General features: G+C 40.1%; 1 protein-coding gene across 1 annotated transcript in view; it reads left to right on the top strand.

The window, feature by feature from the left end:
* The first annotated feature begins 10,203 nt into the window (after positions 1–10,203).
* KCND2 (potassium voltage-gated channel subfamily D member 2) overlaps positions 10,204–13,860 on the top strand; it is a 483,669-nt gene continuing 480,012 nt past the window's right edge. Inside the window, exon 1 of the mRNA XM_003789789.3 lies at positions 10,204–12,298. Coding sequence (XP_003789837.1) covers positions 11,184–12,298 — 1,115 coding nt within the window. The 5' untranslated portion in view covers positions 10,204–11,183. The remainder of the gene's footprint in view (positions 12,299–13,860) is intronic.

The following is a 13,860-nucleotide window of genomic DNA, read 5'->3' as shown; positions in this document are numbered from 1 at the left end:
ATGTGGCTTCTTAAATGATGTAAACTTTGTAAGACTTCTTCAAGGTTTTCAATGGCCATAAACTGTTGGGGAGTAATTTATCTTCTCTGCCCTTGTTTCTACCATATGCAAGAATTTGCTTTTCTCTGGTTTTAGAAAAATAAAACTTTTGTCTGTTCAGAACTCTTGCTGCTTCTTTCTCATTTGTAGTCACAGTTCTCAGTTTATGGCACTGGAATTATTCCATAGCAATTAATCCCCAAGTTATAAGTATGATAATGAGTCCAAGGAGCAAATTTATGTGTTCCTTCTCATCTTTCCTCTTTCTCCCTCTCTGACAAAAAACCGGTTCCTTAGAGAATGCAACACTTAGGGAAAAGATTCTGAAATTTGACTCATAAGCAATATTACCTCTGGATTAAAAGACAGGTTCATCCTCGATCTCTCTCTTTCATTTCAGATTTCAACTTCCTTTAGGAGAGGTTGATCTTGAATAACTTGTGTCATTCTAATATTCAGCTTAATTCCTTACACATTGTGAGTATCAATAATAACCATGTGTTAGAAACTGACTTTTCCTTTCAAATTACCCTCTGCTTCCTTAGGGCGCAGGGACAACTGCATCATCATTCATAACACTAAGAATATTGTAATAACAAAAATATTCTTTTTAGCAACTTTATTGAGGTATAATCAACATACGAACAACTGCTCATATTTAATGTGTGAAATCGGATAAGTCTGAACACTACTCATCATCACAGGCAAGGTAACAGACATACCAACACCTCCCACGGCATCATCAGCATGTTTCCCTTCACCACTGTTTTGTGGTAAGAAACTGAATGTGAGATCTACCTTCCCAACAAAAACATGCTTTATGCTAAAATAACCACTGAATTCTTTCAAAATGACAACTAGTTCATAGGCAGAACTGAGGCAGAAATGTAATGGTTAGATTTTGTACATCTATTTAAGAAATGTATTAGACTTACTGAATCACTGAATGTGGCACATTCTCTGAATAGCATGGTGGGAACTTTGAAAGTTGAGTCCATTCAATTATATAAAGTATATTTTAGATTTTCTACATATTAGGAATAAAGTCCCCCCAAATGGATTATGATTATTATTTTGCAGTTTTTTTGGCCAGGGCTGGGTTTGAACCTGCCACCTTCAGCATATGGGGCCAGCGCCCTAAAAATGGATTATTTTTTATAGGAAATGTTCAAGGTTTAAAACCTGAAAAGTAGAAGATCTTTTGCTAAGGATTTTGCAAAATAATTTGATAGTATTAACAAAGTGGGAAAAAGAACTTGATTTCAGTTGTCTTTTTAATAGTGGTCCAAAGAAAGAAAAAGGGTCACTGCCCTTTTTCTGAAAACTATATTTTAGGGATATTATAATGTTTTGAAATCTCAAATGAGTTTTAAGAATTTAATTAGCCTCAACTATGTCATGACTTTCACACGTCCCCCTTATCTTACTAGTATATCAGATTTTATTTCCTAGGATGACAAAGAGTAGAAAAAAGGGAGAGAGAGCTTATGTATATCTTCCAATAAATAAAGATTAAAAAGTTTACCTTAGACTAAAGCATCTTGCCAAACTCAAAATAGTACAGAACCCAGAAAATGAATAGAAATAACCTAGATATTTTTTCTATAGAATCACATTTTTTATGAGGTATTTGTAATTTGTAATTGAACTTTGACGGGAAATTTTGATTTTTCCCTTGATATTTAATGGTATAAACAAAGATAGTATTTTAAGAAAAAAAATTATATATAAAACCTTAAGTTGCTAGACTTTAATCAAAATTCAATAAACACAATTTCAATTATTGGTTAAAGATTTCATTCATTTTACAGACTTATAGAATTTCTTTTTTAACCCAGTGCTATTCAATTTAAAAAGAAAGGCAATACTATGTTTAAATTACCTAATATAGAATCAGTCATAAAAAAAGTTGTCTGGAAAGAGGTTCGACAAATGTAGTCAGATATACTAAATTTATCTAAATAGATCATCTAGATGTTTAAATTCATCCCTCTGGGGCGTTAACATAACTGGTTAAAATATGGGGTGAACAGATGCAGGGCTACCCTTCCCCATGATCACAGACTGGTTTCCTGCCCTGTCCAGAGACCTCACAGAGATGAGCCCCAGGGGAAACCTAAGACAGTTTGCACTGATCTGTGTAAGTGAATCAGCAGTACGGAAAACAACACCACACCACGAAGAGACTTCACATACGGCAGACACTGGTGCATTTAAACAGTTAAAAGAAAATACGCTTATGGTCAGAAGGACTGCAATATAATCCTGGAAAATCATTTAACTTCCTTGACCTTTGTTTCCTTTGGGTAAAATAAATAGGAATACTCACTCAAGGGTTTTTTTTTGGGAAATCGACTGCAGTGAATTAAAAAAACACTTTTTACAGAGTGATACACATGAAGCTCATTTATTTCATTGGTAAGGTAAATTTTTTCCCAATGTCCACGTGGGTAGTAATTCAGCTTTATTTTCTATGATCATTTTTGGGGAGTTACAATAAAATTCTATAATACATAAGGTATATATTAACTAATTATTAGTCTAATTAAAGTACTCATTCATTCATTCAACATTCACTATATTTCTACTATGTGCCAACTATAGTAACAAATACTTAAGAACAGAAATAAAAGACCAGTACTTTCCTCAAAAAGGTAAAGTGCAGTGGCTAAGAAACAAAAGACATACAAATATCCACTAAACTAGTGGTTCTCAAACTGTGGGTCGGAACTGTATATTAAAAGGTTGCAGCATTAGGAAGGTTGAGAACCACTGCTCTAAACCATGACAGTCTCTGAAAAGCACATGAACTGGACATCATTTTGAAGAGGTTAGACAATAATTCTTGGAGAATGTGACTTTTGAGCTGAATAGTTGATAATTGCAGGAAAAGGGGCATATACCAAGACCCAAGATCAAGCTAAAACACACTGGATTCAGCAAACTAAAAATAGCTGAACAAAACTATGAAGTATATAAATGTTAAAAGGTGGTGAGATGAAGTTTATAGGACAGAGGAAGCTGAGATCCCAAACAGTTCTGTATTCCCTTCTATGAAGTTCATTAATATACAATCCTCTAAGTAAAATGATATACAGGTTGCAAAAGAAGAAATAAAATATACTCTATTTGTAGGTGGAAAAATTATATACATAGAAAATCTAAGAACGAATAAAGTTCAACACAATTGCAGAATACAAGATAAATATACAAAAATCAATTGCATTTCTATATGGTAACAATGAATATATGGAAGTTGAAATTTAAAAAAACATAATATTTACAACAGGTCTAAGGTAATACAATTTGATACAAATGAAATAAAAACTTGTACAGTGTCTTGAAAATAACAAAATGTCAATAATTTTTTTTAAAAGACTTAAATAAATGGAGAGACATACCATGCTCATGGATTGAAAGACTGAACATGATAAACAGGCTCAGCCTCCTCAAATTGATTTATAAGTGTACTAGGACATCTATAAAATACCAGTAAGGTTTTAATAGATGTAGCAAGCTTATTCTAAAATTTACATGGGAATAATAGTTAATACAATTAAAACAAATTATAAAGTAGAAGGAATTTTTTTATTTCATGTTAAGTTACAATTAATATATAACTTTAGCAATGAAGAAAGGGTAATGTTAGTAGGGGTATAGACACATAGATCAATGGAATAGAATTAAAAAAACTATAAATAAATCCACAAAATATGTCTAATTGATTTCTGACAAAGGTGTGAAAGCAATCAATATAGAAAGAATAGCCTTTTCAACAAATAGTGCTAAAGCAGGTGGATATCCACAGCCAAAAAAGAGAAAACAGAAGTAAACATCGTGCTTTACACACAAAAAATTAACTCAAAATAGATCATGGGACTCATTTCAAAATTTAAAACTATAAAACCTTTAGAGAAAAATGGAGAAAATTTTGGGACTTTAAGCTAGAAGTGTTATTAGACTTGACAACAACTGCAGGTTTCATAAAAGGAAACATTGACAAATTGAACCTCATTAGAATTGAAGATTTTGCTTTGTCAAGGACCCATTAAAAGGATGAGAAGACAAGCTACAGACTGGGGAAAATATTTGCAAACAATGTGTCTAAAATAGGAGAATTATTTAGAATATATGAAGAGCTCTCAAAAGTCAATATCAGAAAAACAAACAACTCAATTAAAAAAATAGGCAAAAAACAGGAACACACATTTTACTGAAGAGAATATACAGATGGCAAATATGCACATAAAAATATGTTCAACAAAATTAGTCATTAGAGAAATGCAAATAAAACCACCACGAGATATCACTACTGTCAAAGATAAACAAAGCTAGATGGAAACTGGTTAAAGTGGTAAGGTCAGGGTTTAATCAGTAATATGCTATTACAATAGAAAAAAAGAGTTCAGCATGAACTCAACTCAAGTTCAATGTGCATAGAGGTGACTGGGCATTTTAAAGGGATAAAAAGGAAATAGGGAGGGGGTAAACAAAGACTCAGTAGAATCAGGGAAGTAGAAAAATTATAAAAATGGAAAGAGAGGTTGATTCATGTGAAACCCATTTGGGTTTGTCATTGGTGATTTTTGAAGTTAGGCTCCTACCTTCCCAAAGACTGGGAGACAGGGGCCCTGACTTCAAATGTTGGCAGGAACAAACAAATTCTTTCAGCAGTCTTGAATTTTCTCAGGCAAAGCAGTCTTAAAAAGTTTATATATGGCTTGGCACCCAGGCTGAATAGTTAGAGCTGGCTACATGCACCAGGACTGGTGGGTGCGAACCTGGCCAGGGCCTGCTAAACAACAATGACAACCAAAAATAGCCAGGTGTTGTAGCTGTGGCTCATGACTGTAATCCCAGCTACTGGGAGGCTGAGGCAAGAAAATTACTTAAGCCCAAGAATTTGAGGTTGCTGTGACATCGTGACACTCAACCGAGTGTGACATAGTGAGACTCTGCCTCAAAAAAATAAAAAAGTTACATAAGACACGATTCCTTTTAGATAACATTCTTGAATTGAAAAATTATAGAGAAGGAGAAGAAATTAGTGGTTGACAACAGTTAGGGAAGGGGAAGGAGAAAGGCTGCTGTAGCTGTAGGAGAGGCTCCTGTAAGGGGAAGGTTTTATATGTTCCCATGTTCTATAGACTCTATATGTTCCTATGTTGTATGGTGGTCATACAAATGCACAGTTTCAGTCATGCAGATGCACATGTCTGATAAAATTACACAGGATTAAATGGAAACAAAAATGTTTCTTTGTATTTAGTGCTGTCCAGTTTTATCACACGAGTATTTGCATGATTAAAACTAATGAAATTTGATTAGATTACTGGATTGTAACTGCTATGATCTGAATATGACCCCAGCACACTTATATGTGGAAACCTACTCACCAATGTGATGGAACCAGGAGCCAGGATCCTTGGAGCTGACTGGATCATGAGGATGATGATCTGGTCAGAGCTCTCATGGTTGGGATCACTGTCATTGTAAAAGAGGTGCCTGAGCTCTGCCGCCTCCTCGTATCACATGACACAGCTAGAAGTCAGTCCTCACCAAACACCTAATTGACTTTGGATTCATCTGCCTCCCTAATGGTGACAAATACATTTCTGTTGCTTATGACCCACCCATTTAATGGTATTTGATTAGAGTTGTTTGAATGGACTAAGAAAGTATCAATGTCGATTTCCCGTGTGTGATTTTGTAATACAATATGCGATATTTCACTGTTAGGGAAACAGAGAATGTATAAGGGACTGCTATTATTTCTCACAACTGCATGAGAAACTATAATTATCTAAGAATTTATTTTTTAAATCACTCTAGGTACAGAATAAGAACAGTCTGGTAATGAGGGTGGAATATATGACAATTAGGGTCCTTGGCTGAGTGTATGTGATTGCTGGGGAGAAGTAGCGAATCACAGGATGAGCACTTTTCCTAGACTTCACTGACCAGGAGAGAAAAACCAAGGGAGTAAATTGTTGGAGAAGAGCAATGCATTCAATTTTGAGCTTGCTGAATTTATTTTTCCATGTAATCAAACAGGCAGAGTCCATAAATGAAAAGACAAGAGGAAAGAGCAAGAATTCTTGTGCAAGGGAGAGATATACAGTTCTCGGCTGGATTTTGTATATCTGCTCTCCACATGCACGAGTAAATAATAAAATATTGGAATCAAGATATACAAGAACCAGGGAATTTAGAAGTAAGAGGAAATGCATCCATACACCTAATAACATTTCCGTCAAGGACAGCCACACATCGATGGTGGTCCCAGAAGATTACAGTGGAGCTGAAAAACTATCACTGAATGAAGTCTTAGTCATTGAAACATCTTTGCATAATGCATCAGTTTGTGTCTGTGGGGAGACTGGTGTAAACAAACCTACTGTGCTGCTAGCCATATAAAAGTTTAGAACATAGATTAGATACAGGACATAATACATGATAATGATAATAAACAGCTGCGTTACTGGTTCACGTATTCACTATATATACCTTTCATCATTATTTAGAAGTGCACTTCTACTTGTAAAAAAAAAAGTTTACTGAAAAACAGCCCACGGCAGGTTCTTCAGGAGGTAGTCCAGAAAAGGGCATTGTTATCATAGGAAGTGACAGCTCCATGAATGTTATTGTCCCTTCAGACCTTTCAGTGACACAAGATGTGAAGGTGGACGAGTGATACTGATGATTCTGACCCTTTGTAGAATTAGGCTAATGTGTGCGGTTGTGTCTTAGTTTTAAAAAGTGAAAAAAGTGAAAAAATATTAAAAATAGAGAACAGTCTATATAGTAAGGATTTAAAAAAGAAAACATTTTTGTGCAACTATACAATGTATATGTGTTTTTTTCGTATATGTGTTTTAAAGTAAGTGCTTTACAAAAGACTTGAAAGTTAAAAATTAAAAATTTAATAAAGTTAAAAGTGTTTCAGCAAGCAAAGATTAATTTAATATTGACAAAAGAACTTTTTTTTTTTTTTTACAAATTTAGTGTAGCCTAAGTATACAGTGTTTTCGTTTCGATTTTTTGTTTTGAGCCATTCTCTGTGGAAAAGCATGTACAACGTCTAGAGACATGTATACTACATGTCCTAAATCTTCACATTCAATCACCACTGACCTACTCAGTGCAACTTCTAGCCCCTGCAAACTTTACTCATGATAAGTGACTAGACAATTGTTACCATTTTAAAATCTTTTATATGGGATTTTTACTGTACTTTTTCCATCTTTAAGTATATAAATATTTACCATTGTGTTATAATTGCTTACGGTATTGAGTACAGTGACATACTATACAGGTTTACAGCCTGGGAGCAACAGGCTATTCCAAGGAGCCTTGGTATAAAAGAGGCTACATCATGGAGGTCTGAGTAAGTGGACTGTGATGTTTTCACATCTGGAAAATCACCTACAGACTCAGTTCTCAGGATATATTTCAATTATTAAGGGATGCATAACTGTATATGGAAGCATTTATGGGAATTCCGAATACAGGCTGGATAAAGTGCATTAGCATTGTTTTAAAATAACTGAAAAAAAAGAACTAGTATCAAGTATCTTTGATGTGCTAAGTACTACATTGGTATTACTCTGTTTAATGCTCACCGCAGACCTAAAAAGTTAAGTTTCATTATCTAAAATTTCTAATCATAGAGGTTAAATAACTTGCCAAATGAAACAAAGCCAGTAAGCAATTTCCTAGGCGAGAATTTGAATTAAAATACGTTCTTAGCTCACATTCTTTCCACTACATCAAGAAGCCTGCTGGGGGGGGGGTGGTTAAACATTTTAAAAACTATCCATACTATATTCTTGCTTATTTGAGGATTTTTGTGGATTTAAACTGCTACTTTCATCTTTGTAAGTTTTCAGTTTCCTACAGAGCAGTTTTAAAGGTTCTGTTGAGGTCACTTGCCACATCTTTACAGGATGGCACGCCAGTATTAGAAAATTATATTAATAGAAAATTCACAGCTCTCCATTCTCTAGATTCCATGTCCAGCACCTGTCATGGTGCCACCTTATTCTCTGGATTAGGAAGGAGTTAATTTTCTCATATCAATTGGTAGGTAATTCTCTCACTTATATTTTCCAGATAACTTGTCTGTTTGTTTCTTTTCAGGTATGTAAACTATATAGATTTGTTAACAAGCATCTTTCACTTCAACTAATTCTAATAGATAAACAGCAAGTGTCCTCAGTGGCATGTCCTCAACCTTACATGGTGCATTAGCTCATTAAATGCTAACACAGGATTCTCTACACATCCAGATCTGTAAACAAATAAAAGCTGTATTTCCATCTCTGCAAAAAATCCTGCACATTGTACAGTGTCTTGTTCTTCTTCTCATCTGGTAATTTTCTATTCTCTACTTTTAGTTCGTATGTTTTCTTTGACAGTATCCCATTTAAGATTATTAAGGTTGAGATATCATGATTATGATCCTCTAGGGCTTAAAGTCAATTTCTGTACAGTACATCACAGTCCACTTATTTTATAAACCAAGGGCAGTCAAGTCAAGCCTTGAAAAGTAATTTTCAGGTAGAAATTAGGCTTCTCTTCTTAACTGACAAAGATGTAGCCTTACTGTTTCCAAATCTCTTAATTCTTATGATGATTACGATTCAGTAATCTAGATTTAATTTTCTCATCCTACATCTACCAAAATGCGGACTCAAGCCTAAGCTGTGTATCTCCTATATACACAAAAGGTGAGTGGCAGGAGGAGTTCACCATGTCTGTATGATCTGATTCTCTGTTGGATCTGTTAATTTTGATCCGTCACCTTTCTAAAGCATCCAAACCTTAGGTGTAGATTTAACTTCTCGCCATTCACGCCATCTAGTGGCTATAAATGTTATGTTTGGCTTTAAGGAAGATTCCTAATGACCGGGGGGCGGGTATACGGAAAAACAAAACGGTTGGCTGTGACAATTTTCCAGCCTCTCTCCGTATCACTTACACCTCTCACGGACACCTTCAGCTACTTTAACCATTTTAGATAAGTGCAGCGAAGCGCAGAGGGGATGCAGGGGACTCACACTCTCAGAGACGCACGCCCCTTGACGCCGACCATTTAGAGAAGGGTTCCCAATGCTCCTGTCATTCCTAAAGGACTGGGAAAGGAGTTGTGACAAGACCTACACCGAGGACACTGCCTGACTTTTCGGCAAATTGGATAGATGACATGTTAACCCCTGCAACGTTAACGTCTGGTTTGAATTTAAAAAAAAAAAAAGGCACTTAAAAATCCCGCGGGGCTCTGCGGGTCTTGCCGCCCCGCGGCCCCTAGCAGACAACCAATTCCTGAGCGTTCCGCTCCCCTCACCCTCCTTCCCAGCTTCTGTCGCTCCTTCTCCCCTTATTCCCACGCTCGCCGTGAACCGAGACTCAGGAGGCAGAAGCAAGGCAGCGGTCCCCTTCCTCCTCTCCTCCTCCAAACCACCGCAGCCCAGCGCGTGAAGCTTCCCTTTGTTCATCCGAGGCTCGCTCTCCTCCCCCGGCAGATCCACCTGGATACTCTCCCTCGGTGACATTTTGCGCCGGGGCTGGTGGGTGGCTGGGGTGGAGCGAAGAAGCTCGAGGGGGCGGGGGCGGAGAAAGGTCAAGCCGAGGGAAAGGCAGGAGACGCCTTTCCTAACCTGCGTGGCGGGGCGTGCGCGCGGTTATTTATTTATTTTCTCCTTATTTATTGATCTCACAAGCAGAGCAGCGCGGGGAGCCGGGGGAGATGCAGGACCACCCACTGGCGGGGAAGCAGCGAGCAGCCCTCCCGCGCCCCCGCGCTGCCGAGCGCCTGCTGCCTCCGCGCTCGGACGAGAGCCCGTGCCCACCCGGGCCCCGGCCCCGCGCCGCCGCCGCCGCCACCGCCACCGCCACCGCCCGCCCCGCAGCCCCGCTGCCCCGCTGCCCTGCCGCCTCGAACCGCGCCGGCCGGGTCCCCGCCACAGTGGCCGCTCAGTAACTTGGCAGGAGCGAGTCCCCTCCGTTGTCGCCTCCCCCGCACCTTTTGAACTTGTTGCTGCTGCTCGCTCGCCTGCGCCCGGCTTTTGGAAGGTGAAAAGGAGGAGGGAGGCACGGAGGGATGGGGGAAGGGGAAGAAGAGCTGGCTTGAGCTTTATTTATGCTCCCTCGGCGCGTCGGATTCGGCTGCTCGCTAGCTGCTTTCTCTGCTTTTCCCTTTCCGGGGGCACGGCGAGGAGAAAGTCTCTATGCAACTCAGCCCCGGCGCGTACTTTGCCAGGTATGTACCGCGGGCGAGGCGCGTTCTGCGCGGAGGCAGATGCTGCTGCCGCCACGGCGGCGGCGGCTGCCAGCTCCGGGGCTCTGTAACTGTCACACTGCACCTGAGCTGAACTTGAAAAGAGAGTGAAAGGGCGATTGGGCTAACGCTTTTGGCAGACGGAGAGGGTGTTTGTAGGCAAGCGGGAGGAAGACCTGTTTTAACGCCCCCCACTGTGCCCACTGCCCAGCACCTCCGTCTCTGCAAATACGGAGTAGAGGTGGCAACCGGACCCCCAAAGAGAGACGTGGGGCAGCAGCTGTGACCACATCTCCTAAGCCACAACAGGTCTTTTTGTTACCCCCACCCCCTTTTTTGAGACTCCTTTGGCGGGAATGGCTACTTGGAAAGGGAATGTTTGAAAGAGTGGAAAGCGAAGGTGAAAGGGCTCTCTAATTCGTCGGGAGAATACTGTTGGGTGACTCTTCTTCGTCCTTTCTATCCTCCACTCCGTATACTGACCTCTATAATCCGGACCGTGTTAGGGAGAAAGCAGAGACACCTGTTTGAGGAGGATACCGCTGCATCTGAAATCACCTGTCTGCTCATTCGTGCCTGTGAGTGGCTTGGTCCAGCTGCTGGAAATGTTTGCTTAGATTCTATTGGGAGTGACTGTGAGGACAGACATTCCTTTTTTTTTTTTTTTTTTCTGATGGTGGTGGTTGTTATTATTCCAAATACCTGTCTCTGAGGACTGTGACATCACGTGGAGCCCTACCTCGAAGAGTGATACCTTTGGGACAAGTTTTCCAGAAGTAGTTTGACAAGAGGAGGTGGGTGATTTTACTGCTTTGGTTGACCCTCTGCAGGAGCCCGGTGACCCTTTCCTCCACTTCAAGGAACCATGGCGGCAGGGGTGGCAGCGTGGCTGCCCTTTGCCAGGGCAGCGGCCATTGGGTGGATGCCTGTGGCCTCGGGGCCCATGCCAGCTCCCCCGAGACAGGAGAGAAAGAGGACTCAAGATTCTCTCATTGTGCTTAATGTGAGCGGCACGCGTTTCCAGACGTGGCAGGACACCCTGGAACGTTACCCGGACACGCTGCTGGGCAGTTCTGAGAGGGACTTCTTCTACCACCCAGAGACCCAGCAGTATTTCTTTGATCGGGACCCAGACATCTTCCGCCACATCCTGAATTTCTACCGCACTGGAAAGCTCCACTATCCCCGCCACGAGTGCATCTCTGCTTATGATGAAGAATTGGCCTTCTTCGGCCTCATCCCGGAGATTATTGGCGACTGCTGTTACGAGGAGTACAAGGACCGCAGGCGAGAGAACGCGGAGCGTCTACAGGACGATGCTGACACTGACAACACCGGGGAGAGCGCGCTGCCTACCATGACCGCTAGACAGAGGGTCTGGCGGGCGTTTGAGAACCCCCACACCAGCACCATGGCCCTGGTTTTCTACTATGTTACGGGGTTCTTCATCGCCGTCTCCGTCATCGCTAATGTGGTGGAAACCGTGCCGTGTGGGTCGAGCCCGGGTCACATTAAAGAGCTGCCCTGTGGGGAGCGGTACGCGGTGGCCTTCTTCTGCTTGGACACAGCCTGTGTCATGATCTTCACGGTTGAGTACTTACTTCGCCTGGCTGCCGCACCTAGTCGTTACCGTTTTGTGCGCAGTGTCATGAGTATCATCGACGTGGTGGCCATCCTGCCTTACTATATTGGGCTGGTGATGACAGACAATGAGGATGTCAGCGGAGCCTTCGTGACACTGCGAGTCTTCCGGGTCTTCAGAATCTTTAAGTTTTCCCGCCACTCCCAAGGCCTGCGCATCTTGGGGTACACGCTGAAGAGTTGTGCTTCGGAATTGGGCTTCTTGCTCTTCTCTCTCACCATGGCAATCATCATTTTCGCTACGGTAATGTTCTACGCCGAGAAAGGGTCTTCAGCCAGCAAGTTCACGAGCATCCCTGCAGCCTTCTGGTACACCATCGTCACCATGACAACGCTAGGGTAGGTCCCCTCCAGGGAAATCGGGTGGAGGTTGGTCATGGGTGAGGGAGTTGTGGATCCATTAAGGTTACAGGATAATTCAGAGGAATTAACTTTTTTGTCCTTCCTAAGTAGGTTTAGAATAGCTTTGTCTGAATGGTTTGGCATAACTCTGAGTCTGTGAAATGGGTATGATGCATAGAACTAGGGAGTTGCTGACAAATATTGAGTGTTGGTGGGTGAAAGGGATAAATATATGAAGTTTAAAATTCCCTGCTATAGGAAAATATTGCTAAATATCTGTAGGAAATCATAAAATATTATAAGATTGAAAAACAAAATCTGTGCCCTAATAAAGATAAGAAAATGTACAATGTATAGCGGAATACCTAGAAAGCGCGTCAGTGCACTCAAATGAAAAGTTTCCCTGTAGATTTTAAGTATTATTTTCATACAAATAGATACTTACAGTGTGCACTTTCCCTGTGAGAACTAAAATTCTTATTTTACGACATTGCCAAGCATAGATTGCAAGTATAATTATGAAAGAATTTGTAATATACATGCACTTTTAACTATGGCTGACAAGGTTATGCAGTGTTTCCGACTATCAGGACTGAAACGGATCGATTTTACAATATATAGTGGAATGATATTTGCAACATATTTAGAACACTAGGTTCAGACTTTCAAAAAAAGACGCAAATGACTGTCATCCACACATTTTTTTCTTTAGAAGCTAGAGATCCCATCAGGCAATGGGCCCAGGCCCATTAAATACACATAGAAGATAAAGCAGTGTCTGGTAAGATTGAGGGTCACCCAAGGCTTGTCGGGTTATAAAATGTTGGGTCCTTATTTCCTTCTAGAACTCTTCTGTGGCTTCTTTTATTTGGGGGTACTGACACTTTGCAACTTAAGGGGCATATTCTGAATTCATGTTTTTAAAAATAGACTTCTCCAGCTAGAATTAAAGATTTTTTATATGATAGGCAAAAAGAAAGGTATTAAATGATTAATAATGTTAATCAAACTGCAGAAAGGTAGTAGCATTTTACATAGGAGAGAATCTAATAAAAAGAAATGGTGAGAGCCGTTTACTTTTATGAGTTCTTAGATAAGCCAGGGAGGAATGTTAGTGCCTTTTCTTCAGGTTTCTGTTGCTATTCTTGCCTAGGTAATCAGTTCAATAGGATGTGGTAATAGCTGTAAGAAAAAAAGGCTGGTCTTTAAGTTGTGTGTTTCTGGCTAATTTAATTGGCTTTTTTAAGTGACACTGTAGTTAAAGTCAACTTAATTTTATTAGACATATTGTGGTGGTCAGAGTTTGTCATGTTATCGTATGGCCAACTAAAGGAATATTTTCTATGTGAAGAATTTTGGGCTGAGTTAATCAAGGAAATATAGTAAAGTGAAATGCAGTGATTTATGATTTTCGTTTACTCTCAAATATTTTGAAGATGTACTGCTCCAGTTTGAGGAATAAATTAGTGAAAATCCATATTCTGCTTATATTTCCCTTTTATCCTGTTGGTGATTTTTGTGACGGATTAAAACAGTGCAGTGTACCTTAGTAGTATGGG

This window comes from Otolemur garnettii, unplaced genomic scaffold (assembly GCF_000181295.1).
Source record: "Otolemur garnettii isolate 467f Iridium unplaced genomic scaffold, OtoGar3 scaffold00037, whole genome shotgun sequence".
In the NCBI taxonomy this organism is placed as follows: domain Eukaryota; kingdom Metazoa; phylum Chordata; class Mammalia; order Primates; family Galagidae; genus Otolemur; species Otolemur garnettii.
Note: the sequence above shows the minus strand (reverse complement) of the source record. Positions and strands in the feature narration are given on the sequence as shown.